This window comes from Ischnura elegans, chromosome X (assembly GCF_921293095.1).
Source record: "Ischnura elegans chromosome X, ioIscEleg1.1, whole genome shotgun sequence".
NCBI classification, from domain to species: domain Eukaryota; kingdom Metazoa; phylum Arthropoda; class Insecta; order Odonata; family Coenagrionidae; genus Ischnura; species Ischnura elegans.
The window spans coordinates 11,884,163-11,907,639 of record NC_060259.1 but is presented as its reverse complement, the minus strand read 5'-3'; the positions used below and the strand labels follow the sequence as shown (position 1 = coordinate 11,907,639).

Sequence of the window (23,477 nt, the reverse complement as noted above, 5' to 3'; positions counted from 1 at the left end):
ACGCGAAACAGCTGCCACCTACCGGTAATCATGGCGTAAGGATAGGTTTATCTCCAAATATGCGGGCATTCATCTCCAATTTAACCCCAAATACGGCGTGGATTCTTCATACTTTATCTCTGCTTTCGTCACGGCATACATGTATAATATCCTCGTATTTAGGGATAAGGCAAAATCTGTGCTAGTAGGGAACTGCTTCGACGTTTCTTAAATATGTAACTGCTTTGGAAAAAGGTAGGGGGTTCCACAGTTTAGAATAGTTTGGGTGGTAAATATATTATAACTTTCGGTTTCAAATTGTCAATTAAAGGACATACCTTTGGGCACAATCTCACTAAATTTGAACTCTGCACCTGATTTTCTCTCGACTTTGGTGTATGTTGGGTTGCGTACCATCAGGAGAGTCTTCATCACCCGTTGAAGTCTCCAACAAAACGTTAGATAACATGTTCAACTTCGAAGGTTACTAGCAGAAGCATTGTTTCTTACACGAATATAATACTTATGTCGTATGAGTTGTACATCTTTTGGGAAATCACATTATTGCATAGATAACATTTCTGATGACAGAGAAGTTAATTAGTATGGCAGCTAGAGCCAGTTAACTTCTGGTGTGGACCCCATAAAAATAGCAAAATCCACCATTTCACCATTTTTAATATTTACAGGGGCGAGGGAGAAGGAGATAAAAGTTTCTTTGTCCGAGAATATTGCTCCCAATCATTTTCTGCGGTCCTCGTTCGTAAAAATAACAGGTCTGTAGCTGTATCGAGAATTCTTGTACCCAAGTGATTCAGGGAGTGAGTCGATTATGCAAGGTTCTTCATACATAATAGAATCCGTCGGGACATCCAGACTATATCGTCATTCCTATCTTATAAGGTTAACTTGAAGATATTTTTGCAATGCGTACTACATTATTGTAAAATTTCTTTAAAGCAGTGTTAAATGCTGCCAAAATGGTGCGTCTTATGCCAAGCATAATGAAAACTCAATAAATGCCACCTGAGTAATAATTTCATGATATATCTGTGTTAAAATTCTAATGGATAGTAAATTTCAATTATTTATGCATTTTATTTCACCATTTCTTGAAGATCTATATGAATCCTTGCAGAAACAAAATTTTTACAATTGTTGATAATAAATGCAGCCATTGCTCACTGGTTGCACAGCCCGTAGCACAGTGATCCCCATGTATAAAAATTATAGTTGAAATACTGTCTCGTGCTTTCCTAGCAGATGCTATCAGTGAAGGCTCTCTATGTTCCTCACCCAATAACTTCATTAATTGTCACACGTGATGACAGAGCCCTGAAGGCAAAAGACAACTAGGCCATCAAAATTCTTGCATAAATGGAGAAATCTACTAGCCAGAAAACCAAGAAAGCCTTCACCAACTTTTACAGCTGTATCCCAGCCACCCTTTTTTGTGGTGTATTTAATTTTTACCGAATATATTTTAACATAATATAGGTTTGACAGTCATATACGTCCGACATCAATTGTAAAACAAATACTTACTGAACTATAACTTGTTGTTGAGAGGAGACAGGAGGCATTTGACATATGGGCATGGAGGAAATGGGACAAGCAAGTGTTAGATGCAGGGGAGGGGATAGAAAACTTATAGAAGGGAGAGAAGATAGAGGGCACGGATGGAGCCAGTGCCGATCTAGGAGGGGATACTGACAAGAGTTCTACAATGAATGACATACGGCAAGCAGAGAAGCAGAAAGAAAAGAGTTCCGGCATAGAAACAAGTGTAACAGATTCCCTTCCAAGAAATAGGGACGTAAAATTTGGGAACAGGAGGTGTGGGTGGAGGTTCATGGTGATTAGCACATAAAATGTTTCTCCTATTCCTACCATAACCTGAAGATTGACTCTGATTACTCATAATAACTTTAATATTCATAGGAGAAATTTGAGCACCATATTGCTCCCATGGTCATTCATAACACAAATTTTATGCAGCAAGTGCACCAGGGTTTGACATCTAACAAATTGATAATGTATGCAATGCATTGATATCTCATTTAAACCAACTATTTTAATGATAAGGCTGACTTTGCTGTGGCACATAAAAAGGGGAGAAAATAAGTTAGTCTTATCATTTCAAGAGCATACAATACTATGTATCAGCATCATTATTTATGTACACTCCACTGGGATTCAATAACTATATTTGGATGAGATGCTTAGTCCCCAATCTCCGTAAACTCAATACCTGTTTCATTCATCACCATATTTAAATGGTAAATGCGTAATTGGCTGACAGATCTTGTTTCCTAGTATTAAATATCTATAGTTAAATATGTGTATTAAAATATTTCAGACAAATTTCTAGCTTCAAACCACATAGAGAAGAAACTTACTTAATTTGGAATGAATTATTTGTACCACGATGATCTAGGTCATGGCATAAACAAGCGATCATAAGGCCTAGGCATTCTATTTCCCCAAATATCTTCCACCACTGAGTAGCCTGCTGATTCAAAGTATTTATATCAGTATATTTCAGAAACATAGGCAAAAATATATAATGGATGCTTAAGTTCATTCCTTATTATTAAAACATACCGTGATAATGGAAAACATCATCTGAGCAACATTAAAAGCATGCCTCCAGTTATGATATGTTACATTCCTATAATTTTTCTTTACACTTAATAACCATCTACATAAAACTTCATAATCTATATGAAATCTTTCTATAAAATCTAAATCAAGAAACATCCTTAGGCATGCCTGAAATTAATACAACATTGCATATTAATGAGAAATATTTTCATACATTTGTTGGTAAAACAAATATATAAATGAATGTATTCTCAAATACCTTAAGTGTATCATCATCGCTGAAATTAATATCATCAAATTTAAAGTCATGCAGCATTAAATTTTGGGCAGATGGTACTAATAAGCTCTGAAATAAAGGAATATATAAAATAATGATGGATGAAAGTTCAAAATATCAAGTATAGAAGCACAAAATACCCTTCAATATCAACCATAGCCATCAATTCTACGGAAAAAGGATTAGAGGCTTCCATGAACTCATTGCTATGATGATCCATTCAGAATGCACAGGTCAAAAGCCTCACCTTTAACCTCTTAGCATCTTTTAAAGAAGCTGAGGCATGATAGCTTAGAACTTCTAACGTTACACTTTGCTTTGCCATGGCAATGACTGCTTTCTCATACCTGAAATTTCAGTCAAAATTAGGAGCACAGTCAAGAGGTAAGTGAGGAATCTTTCTAAAGACATGCATTAACTGTATATACTTACATATGCGTATTATGTATCCCCATTCCACAAAATATTGCAAAAGCCTCCACAAAATTTTCATCATTTTTGGTAAAAACCAAATTATCAAATTTATTAACAAGCTGAAATAAACAATTCATGCTAGAACAGCACAGAAAATATGCATTCTTACTAAAAATTTATGAACACAAAAATATCACATTATTGGTTACATTGTCTCACCTGAATAACTCCTATGATTTGGCCAGAAGAGTTCTTAATTGCCATGCACAAAATACTTCTGTGGCAAAAACCAATTCCTTCATCCACCATTTTATCAAATCTATCATCTTGGTATGCATCAGGTATGTTCACAGTCTAAAAAAGGCACATAAGCACATGAATAAAATTCTCTATTCATAATTGATGACACTGTCTAAGTGCTGTAAAATTAATATGTATACATAGGCGGATCCAGGGGGGGGGCACGGGGGCACGTGCCCCCCCCAGACCCTTAAAAATATGCTCGATTTTTAATACGGTCCCATTGTCATTTCGTTCGTTTTGTATAACAAGGTATCCTTGTGCCCCCCCCTGAACAAAATCCTGGATGCGGCCTTGCTTGTGCCCCTCCCAGAAAGAAATCCTGGATCCGCCCCTGTATGTATATACTTATATGTATTTGTTTCTCACGTATAATTTTCACTTCGGCAATATAAAAACTCTTTGTAAACAGGCAGAGAACTTATTTCAAAGGCACACTGATAAATTAATTCCCTATGCAGTAAAACAGTATGCAGTAACATAAGCCTAGTTGAAACTGTGATGCATGTTTGTTTCTTATAAACCATGAACAGGTCTAGGAAGTATTTCAAATATGTACAAGTATTTTAAAATACATATTTGAAATACATTTGTAATTTTTACCTGGTATTTCAAATACTCAACCTGAATGTATCATGTATTTTGAATTTCAACTACAGATTTTTGGTATTTTTCCCATTCTAAAATAAAAAATACATTTGTAAAATATTTATGAAGTAGCTCTGATAACACTTCTTTAACATAATTCTTCAGAAATTACTTCATTTTCATTAGAATTGTTTTCTTGCAACTATCCATAATGTGCCAAGGCAGGTTATATTTTTTTAAGATCTCTTAGTTTCCATACAAATGTATTTTGTAAGGTATTTATACATAATACTATTTTGTAGTCTGTTTTTCAAATTCTTCTAGTCAAAGGTATTTGGTATTTAGTATTTCAAACACTCCTCAGCCAGTACTTTGCCAAGGTGACTATGTGTTACACACAATTTTTAGTTATAAAACTTTTCAATCGGAGTCGCAAACATTTTGTTGCAGAAAAACAGCACAGCGATTGATGAGCCTTCAAGAATGTTAGCAGAGTATCAAAGAGCATTAGACAGGAACGGGGTCTAAAAATATATCAAGAGGGATAATAAAAGCACTGCTTGGAAAATACAAATGGGAACAGCATTAATAATTGAATGAGTGAAAATACCAAAGAAGGTATTTATTTTCGAAGCAGCATTAAAGCTGGAGAAGTCCAGAAAAAGTAAAATATTATGATAATATACATATTGTACTTAAAAATAGTAACATTATGAAAATAAGTGATCCACATACCTCTCCTGTAGTGGCAACGTGACCAGTTATTCCAATATTAATTGGAAATCTACTTTCAAATGGGCTGAAAAGAAAATTTAAGTATCAGTTAGAGATCTCTTTAATGCACGACAAAAAATATCAACAAAAGAAGAAAATGATGGATGAAAAAATAAATTTCATAAAACTGGTGACTCTACATGCAAATGACATGCTGGATGTATATATTTTGATAGAAGAGTGAAAACCTTTTCATGATGACAATTGAATATAGAGGCCAATATGGTACGCCAGCAATTCTTTTTAAGGAGCTAACTTGTCTTTAACATTTTTTTAATGCTTCAACAGGGCTTATTCTCTCGAAGAGGTAAGTATGATAGTGGAGGCAACCATACATATATATTTATGGAAACAATAACTCTCAACATGGCTGATATGGCCAAGAGTAATTAAGATATGATTACTTCATTTATAAACATGTGGAGAACATTTTTAATCAACCAGCCATCAGCCTAGAAACATATTCATTGGCAAAATTAATTTATATAAATAAATAATAGGAAGACGAGTGAACTACATGTTATTGCTAAACAATGACAATGGTGGAATCGACTTCTATCTTCTAGATGTGACAATTGCATTATGTATTAAATATGCCACCAAATAATTCTGATTAACACTTAGCTGAGCAATGTATAGGCTTGATGAGGTATGTGCTTCGGCCAACCATGGGGTAGCCAGAAAGATGAGATTATCAACTCGTGAAAGTCTATAATGATTTTAACAGCATCATGTTTATTTGAAGAAAAACTTATTTATGATCACAGCATTTTCTAATCAATTAAAGAATCAAACAGAATGCTAACACAGAGTCCAGATTTTTCACTTGATATTTAGAAGAAAAACTTATACTTAACAGCAACTAGAAAATTTACCAAACTTTCTCTGACTCTTACTCTTCCCCACACCAACTTTTATTGGTACTGTCAATATGTTATCATGAACTATTACTAGTCATTACAATGGCCTCATTAACCAACATATTTTTATAACCAAATCTAATCTGATTTTCCACATTAAATTACCTGCACTTTCCTGTTTTTTCACAAAGAGTTTACTTTTAGTATCTTCATTCACAAAATATGCAGTTTATTGACCCTTTCAAAGATAGAGTTCAGAAATTGCATGAATCATAAGTCATTCCCTTTCAATGACAGTCCTATTTTCCCCACCCATCTACTGAATGAAACTTCAACTTCAGGAAAGAGAGACAACACCATATCAAATATGCACCATTAACAAAGGTGAACAATGATTTCCATGCATATAATTTGGATTTATGAAAACATTTTCAAATACAGTGGAACTTGGTTAGTACGTTTCTGAAGGGACCACTAAAAATGAACGTACTAACCAGGAAAACGTACTAACGAGGAAAGTAAATAGTAGCAGTCGGGGTTATTGCAATCAGTGAAAAAGTCGTCATAATTACAATTACTATCGGTAGTTCTCATAGGATCGCCTTCCTGAACTCTTTTCACATTTAAAATCAAGAAAATGAGCGCTACATTGAAAAACAATACCATGTGAATAAAAATCGCAATTTTTCATAGATTTCCGAAGACGATTCCATGATTACGGCGTCTATCTCCCGTGATTTATCCTATATATATTTACAGAACGAGGACGAGTGAAGCTCAGACAAGTCATTTTTCTTTCTTACAGCGTACTCGGAGAATATAACAACAACCCGGAGTAAGTCAACTGGTTTTTTAAACATCATAAAAATTGGGCAAAATTATATTGACTTTCAAATTACGGCAACAGCCGTAGACATTCGCTTCTGGAATGATACCATTTCGATTGTAAAATCGATCGATATATCGACTGATGACACGCCAGATTATTAGATTACGACGTAATTACAAGAAAATTTTATATTAGACAGTTGAAATATACTTTCAAAATTTGTCTAATGTCGTCTGCTTTCGTTCCGAGATCAAGTATTTTTAAGCTAAGCTTCGCGTGGAGATCCAGAGGACCGTCTGCTCCCGCAACAGTAGTCAAGTAAATAAGCACGACGTCGAGTTTATGGAGCAGTACTGCTTTAGATAATGTGGGAATTGTCTAATACCGTTAAGACTCATTTCTTCATCATGATAACTCGTGCAATAGCAACAATTGCCCACTCACGAACTTTGTGCGCAGCAGTGGGCACTCCCAAGCGCTCCAAAGGCAACAGAAGGTGAGGAGCTCGGGGTGGGGAAAATTGGGGCTTCTTATTGGCTGTAGTTTTTCGTAGTCAGACATTCCCGAAAAATGGGCGCATTTTATTTTTCATCACGTCACAAGATTTCAGAAATGCATTTGGATAAATTACGGTAGAAGAAAGAGATGTGGAATGAATGGAAGAATGTTAATGGCTAATAATAATAAATTAAATCATGAATTCAGACGTATGCGACCCTTAAGAAGACACTAGAGAACGAATTGCGGGTTGCGTCACGGCAAGCAATTGAGCGTACTAACCAGGAAAGCACAATTTTTTCAAACGTACTAACCAAATTCTTTTACCTGTATTTTGTTCGGATGGTACCGGGACCGAGGGAAATCGCCGTACTAAGGAGGAAAACGTGCTAAGGAGGAACGTACTAACCAAGTTCCACTGTATTAACAAATCATTGGATGATAATTAAGAGCAAGTTAAAATACAGAAGAATGACAGTAAAAAAATACTTCAAGGAAAATTAACAGTTTATTCATTTATTTACTAAATCCTCCCATGCATACGTGCATCCTCCCATGAACACTGACTATACATTGCATGAAACGCCAATAACCAGTGACCGCTGGTGCTTGTATGTTGATGTGCCGCAGGGCATTACATATTTGAACACTAGCTTAGCAACTTTTCTGAATACAATCCTCTGGACTGACTGCCACTGCCAACATCCAGAAACCATTGCACATTTTTAATTCCCTTCCCAAGGCCCTATTCAGGAAGGGGGGGCAAGGAGTTCAGAGCATTCCCTAACAATTGAGGGATTACAGCTTTCAGGGACAAAATTTCTCCAAATAAACCCTCCCAATGCACTGCACCTCCAATGAACCATCCCCTGCCCATTTTCCCTCTTTCCCCTCACTCTTTCTTCGTCTTTGCTTCCCTTCAGCAGCGTCAATGCCTTTGCTTCACAGCCACAGTAAATATACGCAAGAGGGGTTTTTGTCAACATCACATGAAACCGAGCCTAAAATGGCAGAATACAAGATCCCATTCTGTGTCTGTTGACTGACTACTGCCATAGAATTTATTTTGATTGGATATTTTATTCCCATTTAAATTTGACACTTGCAAAGAAAGGATAATTATTTGTTCTTGTTAGCACTTACCCTGAATCATCGATATATACGTAGAAGAGAAGGGATCCTATGATAGTGATATGAAGGAGTTGAAATTCATGCAGAAATATTGCGTGAAATACTACAAAGCCATTAATGGGTCATTGCTATTATGGGTCCAGACACTAAGCTCATTAATGATATATTTCATTTAAAAGTAGTGTTTGGTGAAAAGAGAGGCCCAAGAAATTATCACTGCTCAACATTCCGAAGAATGGTTTGACGCAGCTGTCTACCCAATCCCCCTACCAGCTATTCTTTTCACCCCTACAAGTTTTCCTCTTTCACATCCTCCCCAAGAAAGAGGACCAAAATCCGCACATTCAAAAAGGCTTCACAATTAAATAAGATTAGCACCACGGCAACAGGGAATGAGAAATTATGGCCAATATATAAAACTTACTGAAGAAATCTTAAGTAGATGGTATGATGTTACCATGAGGTATTGTTCTAAATTTTATTTTTATTATCTTCTGAAGAATTTAAATAGCTGAATGGTTATTTTAATTGAATAGTTTGGTATAATATTAGCAGGTATCCAAATGACGAATTCTATAAATTTCATTCCTTGTCACTATATGAAAAAAGCTACTTGCTGCTAAAAATGCAAAATAACAACTGCTGCCTAAACATGTAGGTGATTAAATATGACATGCAGTGAGAGCATACTTTAGCTAGTGACTAACTATTTCTAAAAACATAAACACTGACTACTTGAGATAATCACTTAAAATTATATTTTGTCTAAATTTGTTGACACTTCATGGGAGAAGCTGCTGATTCAGATTTAAGGTTACCACTTTAATTATTTCATACGGCAAAATGCAATATATGTATCTGTTGTTTGAATAATCACAGGGTTTTTACAAACTCTAGTATTTCCCTAACTTTCCCTTAAAGGCTACCTCTCCTATTTTTTCATATTGAATTCGCAACAAAATGCAAACCAAATATAAAAAAATTATTGAATCACACCACCAAACACAAGAATAAGTACCCATAAACAGTTGTGTCAAAAAAACAGCAAACAATTTTCTAGATCTTTCCTTTTTTCCATAACAACCGTTCCATAAAATTAAGTCAATATACATTAAGTATGGTACTATTTATATTCCATATCAAATTTTAGGCACACTTTAAATGTAGTACATAAATCTTTTATGAATAGGAACTGGACATGTAATATTTAACATGCCATGCATGTAGGTAATTACTATGTTCATATTGGCACAATATAAATTTTATGTAATTATCCATTTTATATTATATTCAATTTTCAATTAATTAAATAATCATCTTGAAGCAGCAACTCTGTATTTAACTTTTACAGCACATGAATCTACATAAGTATAGGCAAAAAATATCGACCAAACTAAAAATGATCACCACATGCCAAGGTAATTAAAAAAGCATTCTATGAAAACATGATCCAATAAAATAAGATATCATGATATGACCTGATGTAAAGACATATTCATAAAATAAAATGTCTACTTCATATTTTGATATACCAATATCTATAGTCCATCATGGACTTAGACTTAGGCATACATATATTAAATATGATATGCTACCCCAATAGCTATAAAGAAAAAAATCCATCTGCACACATTCAAATATTAAAATAGGTATCTATCTCAATTCCATATTTAGAGTGGATTCCCTTCTGTCATACAAGTATTAACAACAAATTAAAATAGGGCTTAACAGGGAGTAAGAAAACTTTGAAAGTTAAATCCTCTCATTGGAAATATCAGAACATCAGTCCAAAATTAACATTAAATAATATATCCGTTAAAGAGATATTAATGAGATTCCTAACCATTAGTATGGATGAATTTTCAAGTGGCAATCAGAGTTTCTTACTTACCGTATATGTCTGAATATAGTCCCCCCTTTTTTTCCAAAAATGCCCAAGGTAAAATTAAAGGGTGAGACAATATTCAAATGCATTTTTTTAAACTTTTCCCAAAACTGAAGTCTCAAAATTAGGGGGGGGGGACTATATTCAGAGGGGGACTATACTCGGAGAAATATGGTATTTTATTTCCAATTACAAGGTTAAGGGAAACACTAGTCATCACAAAATATGTAATAATTTCCAGCACTCAAGCAATGAAGTCATTTCCCCTCAAAACAAATATCAGCAATATTTGGCATAGTCAAACCAAAATAAATGATTTTTGGAGCACGAGTCCAATATGAATGAAATATTTTTCAACTATAATGTGACTTCAGCCAATGAGAGATCAATAAAATGGTAAGTGATAAAATATGCATTGCAAAAAATTGTGGTATGGCCATTCGGGTGGTGTTAAGCAATAATAAGAAAATCTCCAAGACACACCAAAATGGATACCACATAAAGAAAAAATTGAGCATTTAAAGAATCTCATGTTCTAACACACCGATTCATGCAAGCCAGCATAAGCAAAATGCCATATTAACAACTTGTAAAACTATAATAAAGAGGAATCGAAATAAGAACATATAAAAGTCAAATTACCTCCGCCTGGAAATGGCCTATATTGTTGAAATCTATAGTTAATGGTTGAAATGATTCAAAGCAGACCTAAGTGCAAAAATGATAATATACTTAAGCATCTCATTTTTTTAAGGATTCAAGTTTAAGGATAGAGAGAATCATAGACAAGACATGAGGAATACAAATGGGGGAGTATCTATTTCTTTCCGGGGACGGATATAATACAATTCAACCTGCCAACATCTTACGACCTAACCTCTCCCTCATTATTGACACAACTTGATACCAGATCATCATCTCACACCCAGCCGAATATCACACAGAATCTCTCCCACCAAGTGTACAAATGACATTCCACCACTTTCAAATGATTCAAATGGTTGTTATCATTGGCCTCATAGTCATCATGATCAAGGTGACAAACAAAATGGACTCCCATTTAAAAAAATATAGAACCAGAAGATTAAGAACATGGTCCTCAGGGCATTGATTGCAATGAAACAAGGCGAGTACAAAGTCCACTCCTAAATCTCAAACATGAATTCATGGAAATCAAATTCAGCCCCACAAAACCACTTATTGCCTAAGGAAGAAGAATAGCCTTTATGAAAAAGTGACCGATTAATCACAATTGACAAAATAAAGCCTATATCACAGCAATTTATATACTTTATCTCCCAGCCCCTACCACTTCAATATGACCAATGAATGTAATCAGGGATAAAGTAATTGACTTGGAGGTAATGACTGCTTTTTAAGCTATTTTATAGGTAATATCAATATCTAGGACATTAGCAATGACTTTCAAATTACTGTAATTAATGAAAGTAATCATTACTCTCTCGATCTCTATCCTGCATGACAATCAAATCCATATTTAATTATGGTAAGCTCTCTCCTGTGTCCTCTACTTCAGATCTGCCATCATTAGCAGAGAAGAAATACTTCTGCTTGAGAAGACAATGCTTGGTAAAATACATTACATCGTTCAAATACCTAACGTTTTGACACCAAAGCCTTGAAGAGGACAATTTCCCTGATACAAGCACTATTTATGCAAACTGCTATCACTTATCCACACAATGCCAGGAGCGGCTCCAGCCAGAGGGCCCGGGGGGCGAGCGCCCCCCCCCCCTGGGCGGTGACTGACAGAATTTTTTTGCTGCTTGCAATCTCCTCTTACCTATGCCAGGAAAGGCGAGAATGAAATGATGGCTCGTCACCCATTGTGCTACCAAGTATCAATTTGTGAAGCGAAGCGCGCATGGCCGAAGTCACCCCATTCCACGGTACATACATTCCTACAGCCAGAAAGAGTTTTTCTCGAAGTTGAGATGTTCCGAATAATTTGTTTCACTATCGGCAGGCGAGTTTATTTTATTTGTAGAAAATTTCTGCAACAATATATTCCTTAGATGAGCTTGCCAGATCTATGATTCGAATTTGAAAGTCTGCAACTCCAACAACAGATTCATCGGTCGTTTCCACTCGTGCGCAAGGTCAAGCAGCACAAAGGGGGAGCACAGGTATGTTTTGCTGGCCTGCTGTTTAAAGTTGGAGCTCTGTACAATTCCGAGGAAAAATTGTTGAAGATTTCCTCTGATGACACATTCTAAAGTTGAAGACTTTCTCTCTGAAACGGTTGGAGTAATTTATCAATCACACGTGAGCTTGGGCAGTTCCATTCGTTTTGGGGTTGTATTCTTTTTTTATGTTATCAAACTGATTTCTCTTTCTTTGTGTACGTGTAGATCTAAATTTATTTGCATAGATATGCAAAATGGTTAGGTGGCTAATAAGGAAGAAGCCTCGGCTAGAAAATGATTCAAAGGAACAAGATTCGACATCTCTTCCCGCGACTTTTTAAAGCATCAAGTAAACGTAATAAAACCATTGTTGATAACTTAGTTCATCAAATGACAGGTAACTGTGAGACTAGATGGGTAGAAAGGCATATAGTGCAGGAAATGAAGCTCATAAAAGTGCAAAACCTTGCAATTTTTTCAAACTGAATCAATTTGCACAAAAATTTGGGATTAGACTAATCATACCCCTACTTCAAAATCTATAGTATGCCAAAGGGCGCTTTTTATTTTTTAGGCGTGAAAACTACCCCGAAAAGGTAAAACTTGTAAAATTATATTTTAAAGCTAAATACGGGTAAAATTTAGTTTAATTTATATGTATAATTATTTTTTTATGTTTGGAAAATAATTTTAAGGTACTTCAACCCATAATAATCAACCCTTATTGGGGGTAAATGTAAAAAAGAATTTTCAAACTGAATCGATTCGCATAACAATTTGAGATAATACTAATCATACCCCCCTCAAAAAATTTTTTCAAACCGAATCGATTTGCATAAAAATTTGGGGTTAGACTAATCATACCCCCTTCTTCAAAATCTATACTATACCGAAGGGCAGGTTTTATTTTTTAGGGGTGAAAACTACCTCTAAAAGCTAAAACTTATAAAATTATATTTTAAAGCTTAATACGGGTCAAATATAGTTTAAATTATTTTTATAATTATTTTTTTATGTATTGAAAATACTTTTAGAACATTTCAGCCCTTATTGGAAGTTAATGTAAAAAAAAATTATTTACCCTAAAAATATAAATTATTTATCACATTGTATCTTCTCATTCACTTTCTTACTCCTTTTATTATATATTCCCTTTTTTCTCTGATGATTTTAATCACAGCACAGAAAAGATATAACAATAGGATAAACAGAACAAACTTCGTCAAGGTGACATAAACAAATAAATGTACATTTATGTAGAAATTACATGAAACACTATCAAACGGAGACTGTATGGCTTCCAGTATTCCCACCACATGCATGCACACAGGTCACTGTGAGCGAAAGCACACATACATGTGTGTATGTATATATATACATCTTATGCATATGTGTGTTTCTTTTGTAGTAAATTTGAGTGTATCGTTAGCTTCGAACGTAAAGCACACAAAGTATATACTGGTTATGAGGAATGTTATGCTTTGAATTGTGGATTTCGAATTTTTCGAAAATAAATTTGATTGGTATTTCAAACATAGCTCCTTTATTTTTGATGATAGATAGTTCATTTAAATAGTATTTTGTTGGGTTTTAACTGACTTTGAGGTCATGTGAATTAAATTTTTTTCGAGTCCTTAATTTTGAAAGGGGAGGGATTCAAGGGTTTAAATAAGGTGGAGCTCCCTTGTAAATAGAGGTTTTAACTATCAATATATCGCCAATTATTTATTGTACAAAAAATTTAAACACACAAAAATATTTGAAAATAAAGAAGCCACAATTTATTACTCTTGCATTTTTTTCATATCTCCAGTTTTTTTGGAGTTATTTTGAAAAAAAGAGCATTTTTAACGAAATTGTAGAAAATGGCTTTTCACTTTTACCTCCTTTAAATTTAAAAGCATTCTAGGATCAATTAACAATACTTAAATAAAGAGAAATTCTGAAGGGCATAAATCAATTTTGACTAGTGTGGTAATAAGGAGTTGTTTTCAATGATTTTTTTCGTAGAAAAAAGTAGGGACTGATCTTATTTTTAATCATAACTCGCTCAAATTTCATGATAAAATTTTTTTTCTCATTTTAAGAAAGTTTTTTTTAAATACCTTTAAACAGATTGCATAATTTTTCCTCGAAAAATACATTTTTCCCACTATTTGGTATTGAATCTTTCAAATTAGCGTATGAAAAACAAAAGATAACCATCAACAAGTTGTAGCTTGGTCCGAATCGGTCATAAAGGAAATATAAAATAAGATTTTTATTTAATTTTTTACAAACTACAGTTTTGTAACTGACAATTTCCTAATAAAATTAACACTTTTCAAGTTATTTGCCGATAACCGATTCAAATCGTTGATTTTTTCGTCAAAAAACCGTTACTTTCAATCGCAAATAACTCGAAAAATATTAATTTGGCGGAAAAAATGGAAGGAGCATTTTATTCTTAGAATTTATTTTTCTATCGATTCCTGTGGTCAAAATATAATTAAAATTTTCCACCCCCGAGATGGGGTGGAAACCACCCCCAGGGTAAAAGCGCCCGTCGGCATGATATAGATCTTGATTCTTGGTATATTCCCTACTTATTGTGAAAATTTAAAGAAAATCGATTCAGTTTGAAAAAATTGCAAGCCAAAATGCTTCATTTCCTGGACTAATGAAGCTATTGTAACTTTTAGAGACGACTTACATGATATTGCCAAAGCTCTCGAAAAAGTGTCAAAGTGGGATGATTATAAAACGGCAACTAAAGGAAGATGTTTATTGCTATCAATTTGTAATTGTGAATTCATTTGAACTGAATTTAGTCTGAGTGATGTTTTGAGTGCAATTTATATTTTAAGCAGATATTTGCAAAATGAGACTAGATGTTTTCCAAGCAAAAAAAAGTTGACCAAACTTTTGAAGTACTAAAGGATAAGCGGATGAACTCTTTTTGAGCGGATGATGATTTTCTCTGGAATTTTTGCAAAGGCTAAGAAAATTATGGAGGAAATGGACATTCAAATTTGCATTCCACGTGCAGCAAATCGACAAAAGAATCAAGCAAATTACCCGCCTACCAATGATGAAGACGATATAATCGCGTATTGGGAAAAAATAATCTATATTCCCATCTTAGATTACGTAAATACGGATATCAAGGACAGATTTGCTGGAGAGTCAATAGAGTGCTTCAAGTTGAATACACTAATCCCAGCTGTTTTCATGGAAATAAAAAATTCGGACTCCTTAGAAAGCATGCTTGAAAAAATGTGTGATAAATATGCACCGTTATCGAAAAAAAATAAAAGTACAATGTTAACGAAATTAAATAATGAGATAACTTTTTTGAAAAAAAATTTCGGAATTTCATGGCATGAAACCAATGAAAACTGCCATGGAACTTTGTGTAATGATTGTATTTATAAATACTTGATAATAATCTCTATAATAACTTCTCAAAAATATTTTCCAAGATATTCAAATGAAATGCGGCAAGTGATTTTACTGTCGACTTAAGTTGTATTTTCTCGCTCAATCATACAGTAGTTCCTGAAATCCAAAAGTTAATTACTTATGGGTAAAATTGGAATTTAATATATTGAAGAGAAAACTTCATTTCGCCCGCTAAGCACTTTTGTAAAGGGGTATAAAATGCGAACTCGCATCACGTACCGTAGACTACCCTCTATTTATAAATGTTACGCTTATGTCTGCTTTTTCTCTCCCAATTTTTGATCTACAGGGATGGGGTTTGCTGCATTTGGTGTGGATTCTCTGTTTTCATGATTTGATCATAATTGAAAGTGCATAAATAATACATGAGTCGTAAATTATACTCACAATTTTCCCATAAGATTGCACAGCATTTTTTTTTTGTTTTCTCGCCCTATTTCCCTCAACTCTCCATCGAAAGCTACGATTCAAACGTCTATTCAAAGCTTGTGTCTCCCGCTTGGAACGAAAAATATACAGATCGTTTGAAATTCCACACGCAAATCGGAAATTACTTTTACAACTTTTTCCATAAAATAACACGGGCTTTTGCAACTTTCTCGGTGTATTCGGTGCAATTTGCTCATTAAAACCAAACAATTTGTACCAATTCCTTCATTCTTCCTCAACTATAATGCCAAAACTCTTATCTTATTTTGACGCTTGTATGCCACATCATGAGAGAGAGAGAGAGAGAGAGTGGGGGTAGGGGGGAGGGCTAAGCAGCCCGTCGCGCCCCCCCCCCCTCAAGGAAATCCTGGAGCCGCCCCTGCACAAAGCACTCTGGAGGCAAAAAAACTGAGGAGAAGTAGATGACTTTTCCCATTCTTGAGATAGTAAACGTTTGCTAATTATCATCAGACAAACAACACAAATGGTACCTTCCCATCTGAATACATTACAAAGGCCGTAGTAAGCCGAGGAGAATAAATATGGGGTTCAAACAATGTGTGCATGAATATACAATGTACACTTCTCCCACCACCAAGTAATGTTTCCAGATTGCAATTAGGTACCTGACAAAAAATTAAATCTCATAAAGGCCAAATCTCATGAATCTGAGCATTTTAATAGTGGAAAATAAAATACACATTATCCAAGTAGGACCATAAGCATGATTTTTTAAACCTGCAATTAAAAACGAGTATCATTACTTCTATCAGATAATTCCTCCTTTTAAATCTTTATCAATTATTTGCCTGATCACATTACACTAAATCAATAAAAATTCTAATAAGGCTCCCCTTTAGCACTCTTTTGCAACATATTCACAAATTATTGTCCAGCCCTTTAACTAAAACATAAATTTATGGCACACTAAATATATTTTTTACTAAATTGAAGGGGATTTAATGACTCGCAAGAATATAAAATTGGTGCCATTATTTTGAGAGGCAAGCATCTTCCTCCACACAAAACAAATCTAAAGATGATTAGTACATTTTGCTTAAAATAATTATTAAGCAACCCAATCTAATGATAAGGATAATCACCACCAAATTCATACTCAAAAGTAAAATAAAAAAATAAACTCTACATATACTACTATGATCATTGCACATGAACTGCACCTTAAAAGAAAGACATTAAACACTGAACCTGATCTCTATTAAAGTAAAGAAGCGAGTCCTCAGGAGCAAAATCTACATTTCGATTGGAGTAGTAAACCATTTGACAAAAACTTATTTCCAGCTGTTCTTTTCTCTTCTTCCTCCACAACAAGAAAAAGAAAGAAACCTAAAAATATCAACTTACTGAGCCATTTAACTCACCAAGAGATGCATTTTTCCAGTATTTCAAGAACTAATTAACCTTATAACTAAATAAAAACTAGCGTAACCTAATGCTAATTACTATCAGCTCAAGGGCGTACCCAGGATCAAAACTAGAGGGAGGCAAGCCGTGGTCGTTCAAGTTGTAATACATAAAAGGTTATAAAACCAAAATTTCAAAAAAATTATAAAAGAGCGCTTTTAGTTTCTAAAATTATTGGGTTGAAAAAATATTTTTATTTTAAATACATATTTTATAGTAAGATCACTTTTCTTTGATTTAAAGAAAATTTGTTCAAAACTTTCGTTTTGAACTACAATTACTTTTGAGTCTAAGGGGGGGGAGCTGCCCCTGCTGCCCCCCACTGAGTACGCCCATGTACCAGCTGCTAATTGCAAAAGGAGGGAGGACTTCTTTACAACAAGACAAGCTAGCTGGGGTGGAGCAATCTACATTTCCAACGGTTCTCAATCATTTCTTGCAAGGATCGTTGGCAAAAAGTTACCCTGATGACAGAAGGTAAAAAAAGAAGAGACTGAAAATTACCAAATGCATCAAAGCACCAAACAACAGATTATTTGAAATCACTCACTCCATATGCATGACAAATGGAGGGGTCAAATGTACGCTTGAAAATATATTACGCTCTTGAAGAGGAAAACACTGCCAGAAATTAAGAGAAGGGAGCAAAAAAGACCAATAAATACAGAAAATGGAAGGCACCAATTGAAAGTAACAATACCATTAGATTATGATAATACCTAAGCATGCATTAAGTATGTAATTTCAAAATAAAAAGGCATACTACTGCAAAGTACACATCACAGAGGAGCACCCTCTTGAGAGAAGTTATGTGCAATGACATGTGAGAGACAGAAGTAGGAAGGAAAAGCATTATCAGTAGGTACCCAACAAATAGTCCCAAGAAAAAATAAAATGATATCAACATTAAAAATGGATGACATGAAAATAAAGTGTACATAAACACCAAACTGAAAGAAGGTAGCATCAGTAATGAGATTACGAGAGAAAATATGGTTACATAAAAATTTCACCGTCACTCATTGAAATGTCTACAATTACTCCTATCTACAAATCCAAAGATCAATTGACTGACAATTATTTAGTCTCAATGAGTATTTTTTATTAGGTGCTCCAAGGTTGTGTCATTTTCGTGAACAGGGCAGTATTTATTCAGGGTATTTTAGGCCACATGGGGTTTGATATTCATCCCAATAACACAAGATATTTCACTTACACTCACCTAATTCGAGAATCAACATCTTCAGAATTAAGGTCACTAGCTTCAAGGTCAAATACCCTAGAGAAACTCCCTTTCGATGCTTCATGAACTAAAAGCACCTAAAATGGTAATGAAGAAACTAAATGCAAATATGGAGTGTTCAAAGTCCATTAAATACAGGCAAAGCAATATTTTAAAGTTATAACTAAAATAATAGTTACCTGAACACGCTGGCACTGAATTAAAGACTGAGTGTGCGTAAGTATTCTATACACCATATGTTCTATTGTACTTTGTTCTTCAAATATCATTCTAGCAAGATCAAGCAGTACCTTTAAGGAAGTAGGGAAAATTTATAGCTGAAATAACGAATGAAAATACATCACACTTCCAACTCCAAAAAATAGTCTCTAATAATCTAAAACCTTGCCTGGTTCCTCTTAACTTCCAATTGACTTTTCTCATAAAGCTGAGCATTACGAAGTCCAATACCACAAAATTGAAGATAGCTGCTGAAAATCTTTTCATCATTTGGTGTAAAACTTGACTCCCCTTGTTTGTTGATGACCTAAAAAAAAAATAATCATAATACAAAAAATATCAAATTAAAATACAAAATTATCATCACCAAATAATGCACTATAAAAAATCACAAGGCAAATGTTTTAGATATGCTTAATGCTGGTATTGATGTGTAAGTATAAGGAGTGGATTCAGTAATCTGATTGACAGATATCATGACCTACCTAAAACCTTTGAGCTACTGGGAGTTATTATTTCATAACTTCATTAACATTCCCTTAAAATGCGTTTCAACAAAAATATTTTTTTCAGGCATTTTTGCATGCTGTATTTACGATCTATATGACGACCAAAATTAAAAAATATTCTTTCACCAAATCATATTGAATGTGGATTCTGTAGCCAACAAAATTATATTTGGCACCCATTTAGCATAAATTCATGGTTAAAAATATGAGCTAAACACACCAGAGGTAAGTTAAAAAGCATAATTCACCACCCACAGTAGAGATTACATGCTGCAAATCCTACTAAACTGAACTACTAACTATTTTAAAATACTCTTAGTCTGAAGTATTTATAATCTGTCATTGGATCCGTGGGATCAATGAAGAAGCCAGAAATATTTCAAAGAGTCCTGTCCATTGGACAGCTCAAGTGGAAAAATAAAAAAATAGAATCCGATGGTTTCCGATTTACATAAAGAGAAACTTGAAGATTCATTCCTCGGATACCTGATAGTTTTGGTGAAAGGGGGGACACACCTTCACATGAACATTCTTTTCTCCCATCTTAAGTGAATACACCCCTCTTGCCACTCATTTTTACATCGATTTCATTTTACCAATGGCTAAGCTGACTTTGTCGATATCAGGTTGAATTTATTCAAGAGCAATCATCAACTCAAACATCCCACTGTCAAAAACAATCAACAGTGAATACAACTAATATATTAAAATACAACATTTGACCCAAGAATCAATCACACATTTTAACCTGGCTGCGACAATGCCCAACCAACCATCCACTCCCATCTACCAATGCCAATGAAATTCAAACAAACCGTCAATAATTTCTTCCACCTACCTGAGCCACTCCAATGACGTCACCATTCAAATCTTTAATTGGCATACACAAGAGTGTTCTAGTCTTGTAGCCAGTCATTGCGTCAATGTCATGATTAAACCGGTCGTCCTAGAAAAAAGAATGAGACTATTCAAAAATGGCAATGGCAATGAGCATATCAAATACATAATGCTTAAATAAAACTCAACAAATGGGATTCAATATCAAAATTGCAGGGCAAATAAATAGCTGTGCCTTTTATTTGCATTTGGAGTCTTTCCACTCCACGAGGTTACACTCCAGATACTCGAGCCACATTCTGACTCAATCACGAGTCCCCACTCCACCTCGATGGTTCACGCCTCAGACTCGAGTTTGTACCTCAGAAGCTAACTATATCCACTGCATTAAAATTTACTACATAACATATTTATCTGAACTATTTTCATTCATGGCTTCCTGATCATCAAAAACGGACATTGCCAGAGTATCATATCACACGTGGAAGTATTTTACAAGATATATTTCATTTGAAAAACGTAAGGCAATGGCGGTGGACAACTTGGAACCTGCCCACTCAATTTGAGTTGGAACTCGCGTGAGTCCTTGTAATGGAGGCGTCACTAATGATTCAGATGAAATGGCAACAAGCAGGCAAGCATTCACATTTTTGACCTTCAAACTGGAGTTAACATATTTCACAGCATTCTTGCATAGGATCAATGCTAAAAGGTACAGGAACTTTTACAATTTTTATGATCACGAGAGTCCAATAATGTTGACCAAAATTGGTCAAGTTTTCAATCTCCTGGTTTTTCTTTGCACCACGACATATATCCACATGGATGTTGAGGCAATATGAAAGCAGCTATGGATATTTTAGAAATACTGCTTTTCAAAGGAACTTATCAACGCACCTATCCACTTTGTTAACTTCCTTATTCTGGTACATATCAAACTTTTAAGTGAACAATTTTTTCCTAATTTTCACTTTAAGTTAGAAAAAAAGAACGTAAAAGGAATGAAAGGCAAAGGTAAAAAGAAGCGAACGAAACCCATAAAGAAAAATACCCCAATACCCCCACTAGATTTTCATTGAATGAAATCTCGACCCCCTCCTCAACTGCAGATGACATTTTTGCTCAAGTGAGCGGAGCAACCGTTCAGCTCCAAACCTAGCCTTTGTTACAAGTCTTTTGCTTCAGTACATATGCACAGAAAATTCTATTCCTTTGCACTCGATTTTGAAGTTTAAAGGTAAAATTGACGACCATACACTCAATTTGGCACAGCTAATTGCTCAAATTAACATCCTAAATCACCTGACTAGGAAAGCGAAAAAAGTACCAGCTGTCCACATCATACACTTAATGCATGAATTTTCCAATCAAGCCCCACTTAAAGCAAAATAACTGTTTCTATCCCTCTTAAATGTTGAGAAAATCTGGTTTTTCCTTCATTTTGACACGTTTCGAATATTGAATAATTCTTCCGTTGTCAACGATGAAAATTTATCGCCACCTCCACTTGCACACAGGGCAGCAGCACTGCCAATTACCAGAAGAAAGTACAGTAGAAAATTTTCAAGGGAAACTGAAATATAGGATATCTCTTTCGGAGATTGCTACTTACATCTGACCCACTGATTTTGTGAGAGATGTACGGGATGGCAGAAAAATATTACCACCCGATGGTAGGAATATCGTAATACATAATTGAAGGGTTTACTGGTTCTGATGAGGAAAGTGAATGCATTGCTACCGATATAGATGGTGATATGGTGTCCCAGTTTTTCTGTACATAAAAACAGTTAAAATGATCTTTTATTTGAATTACAGCATGTTATTACCACTTAAATCTTGGATTAGTTAGAAATAATTTATTTAGTTTTTCCTTCATAATCATTTATGCACATACTTATACCGATATTACCTAAGTGAATACATATGAAACATAAATATGTATTCTATAAGTCCATACACATGAAAAAAGCACAAAAATTGACTAATTAATTTTGTTTCTCCTCTTTTAAATGCTTTATTCTTGCGAGAAAAAGAATTTTGATAGAACGTTTGAGTGACTCCTTATGACGTGCATCGTTGCCATCTTGTTATAATATCTGTGATTGGTCCACGAAGTTGTGACGCTGAATTCAGAATTTAGACTTCAAGAGGACGATAATGTGAAATTTTAGTGTCTCTAAACGCACAAGCATAGAAGATATAAATTCAGGCCAGCTTTTTTCGCTTTCAGCCCACTGTGCAACGAAGCAGCCGAATCGAGTTCGAAACGGAACCAAAACTTGTGTGAAGTTCTGGAATGCGGTCTTTGAAGGGAACATATACTCCCTGCCCCACTCGGTGTCTGAGCTAATAAAGAGCATTATAGAGAAAATTAGAATGAAATAGGGCAGTGAAGGGCGACCAGTGGGAACTGAAATCCGGCGGCTGAAGGCTAAACAGCAAGACACTGGTGAGACACCTGCGCACGGATAACGGGATGGCGACGGAAACGGAACCCTAGGGCGGGAAAACAGCGGGCCCGCCACTGGAGACACTTTCCCGCTCAGAGAGGGGGCGGCGCGCGCAGCGAGAAAGGATCCTGCGTCATTGAGGCGACTCTAACGAGCACTCATGAATCCGACTGAGAAGAAAATGATCCAAGAATATTCCCTCAGGTAAGCACGATGACAGAAAGAATTAAGAGAGTATTTTCACGGTATTAACTTGGCAATAGCAATGAGTATCTTCAACTTCAAATCTACAACGCCCATGCATGGAGAGAGATAAACACTAAGGATATGATTCGCTGACTAAATCATTTTACTTCACCGAGATTTGAACCTAGGACGGTCAGTTCCAGTGTAAAAACAAGGCTGGGAAATTTAATCGAGAAATGAGATCCTGGGATCGAATCCCCTTCAGGTCAATTGATATTCTCAACGAACATTTCCACTTGCAGGGTATACAAAAATGTGTACAACACTTGAATAGATACTTTACTTTTACACAGTTATTAAATTATTAAATTTTGTTGGTAAAATGGGACAGTAGGTAGATAAGTAATAAGATAAATAGTCCGTAAAATTTACGACTCTGCATTGCAGTG

General features: G+C 34.9%; 1 protein-coding gene across 6 annotated transcripts in view; it reads right to left on the bottom strand.

Annotated features, from left to right (window-relative positions):
• The window catches only part of LOC124170736 (dual 3',5'-cyclic-AMP and -GMP phosphodiesterase 11), a 252,214-nt gene that overhangs the window by 7,440 nt on the left and 221,297 nt on the right, over positions 1–23,477 (bottom strand). For 5 of the 6 annotated variants that reach the window (XM_046549636.1, XM_046549638.1, XM_046549637.1 and 2 more), the window contains 11 exons: positions 20,391–20,498; positions 19,213–19,350; positions 19,004–19,114; positions 18,804–18,901; positions 4,898–4,961; positions 3,494–3,628; positions 3,293–3,393; positions 3,108–3,207; positions 2,843–2,929; positions 2,584–2,751; positions 2,379–2,491 (listed from right to left, as the gene is read on the bottom strand). In XM_046549636.1, the coding sequence (XP_046405592.1) occupies positions 2,379–2,491; positions 2,584–2,751; positions 2,843–2,929; positions 3,108–3,207; positions 3,293–3,393; positions 3,494–3,628; positions 4,898–4,961; positions 18,804–18,901; positions 19,004–19,114; positions 19,213–19,350; positions 20,391–20,498 (1,223 nt within the window). The remainder of the gene's footprint in view (positions 1–2,378; positions 2,492–2,583; positions 2,752–2,842; positions 2,930–3,107; positions 3,208–3,292; positions 3,394–3,493; positions 3,629–4,897; positions 4,962–18,803; positions 18,902–19,003; positions 19,115–19,212; positions 19,351–20,390; positions 20,499–23,477) is intronic. The other variant, XM_046549635.1, reaches the window with a different exon arrangement.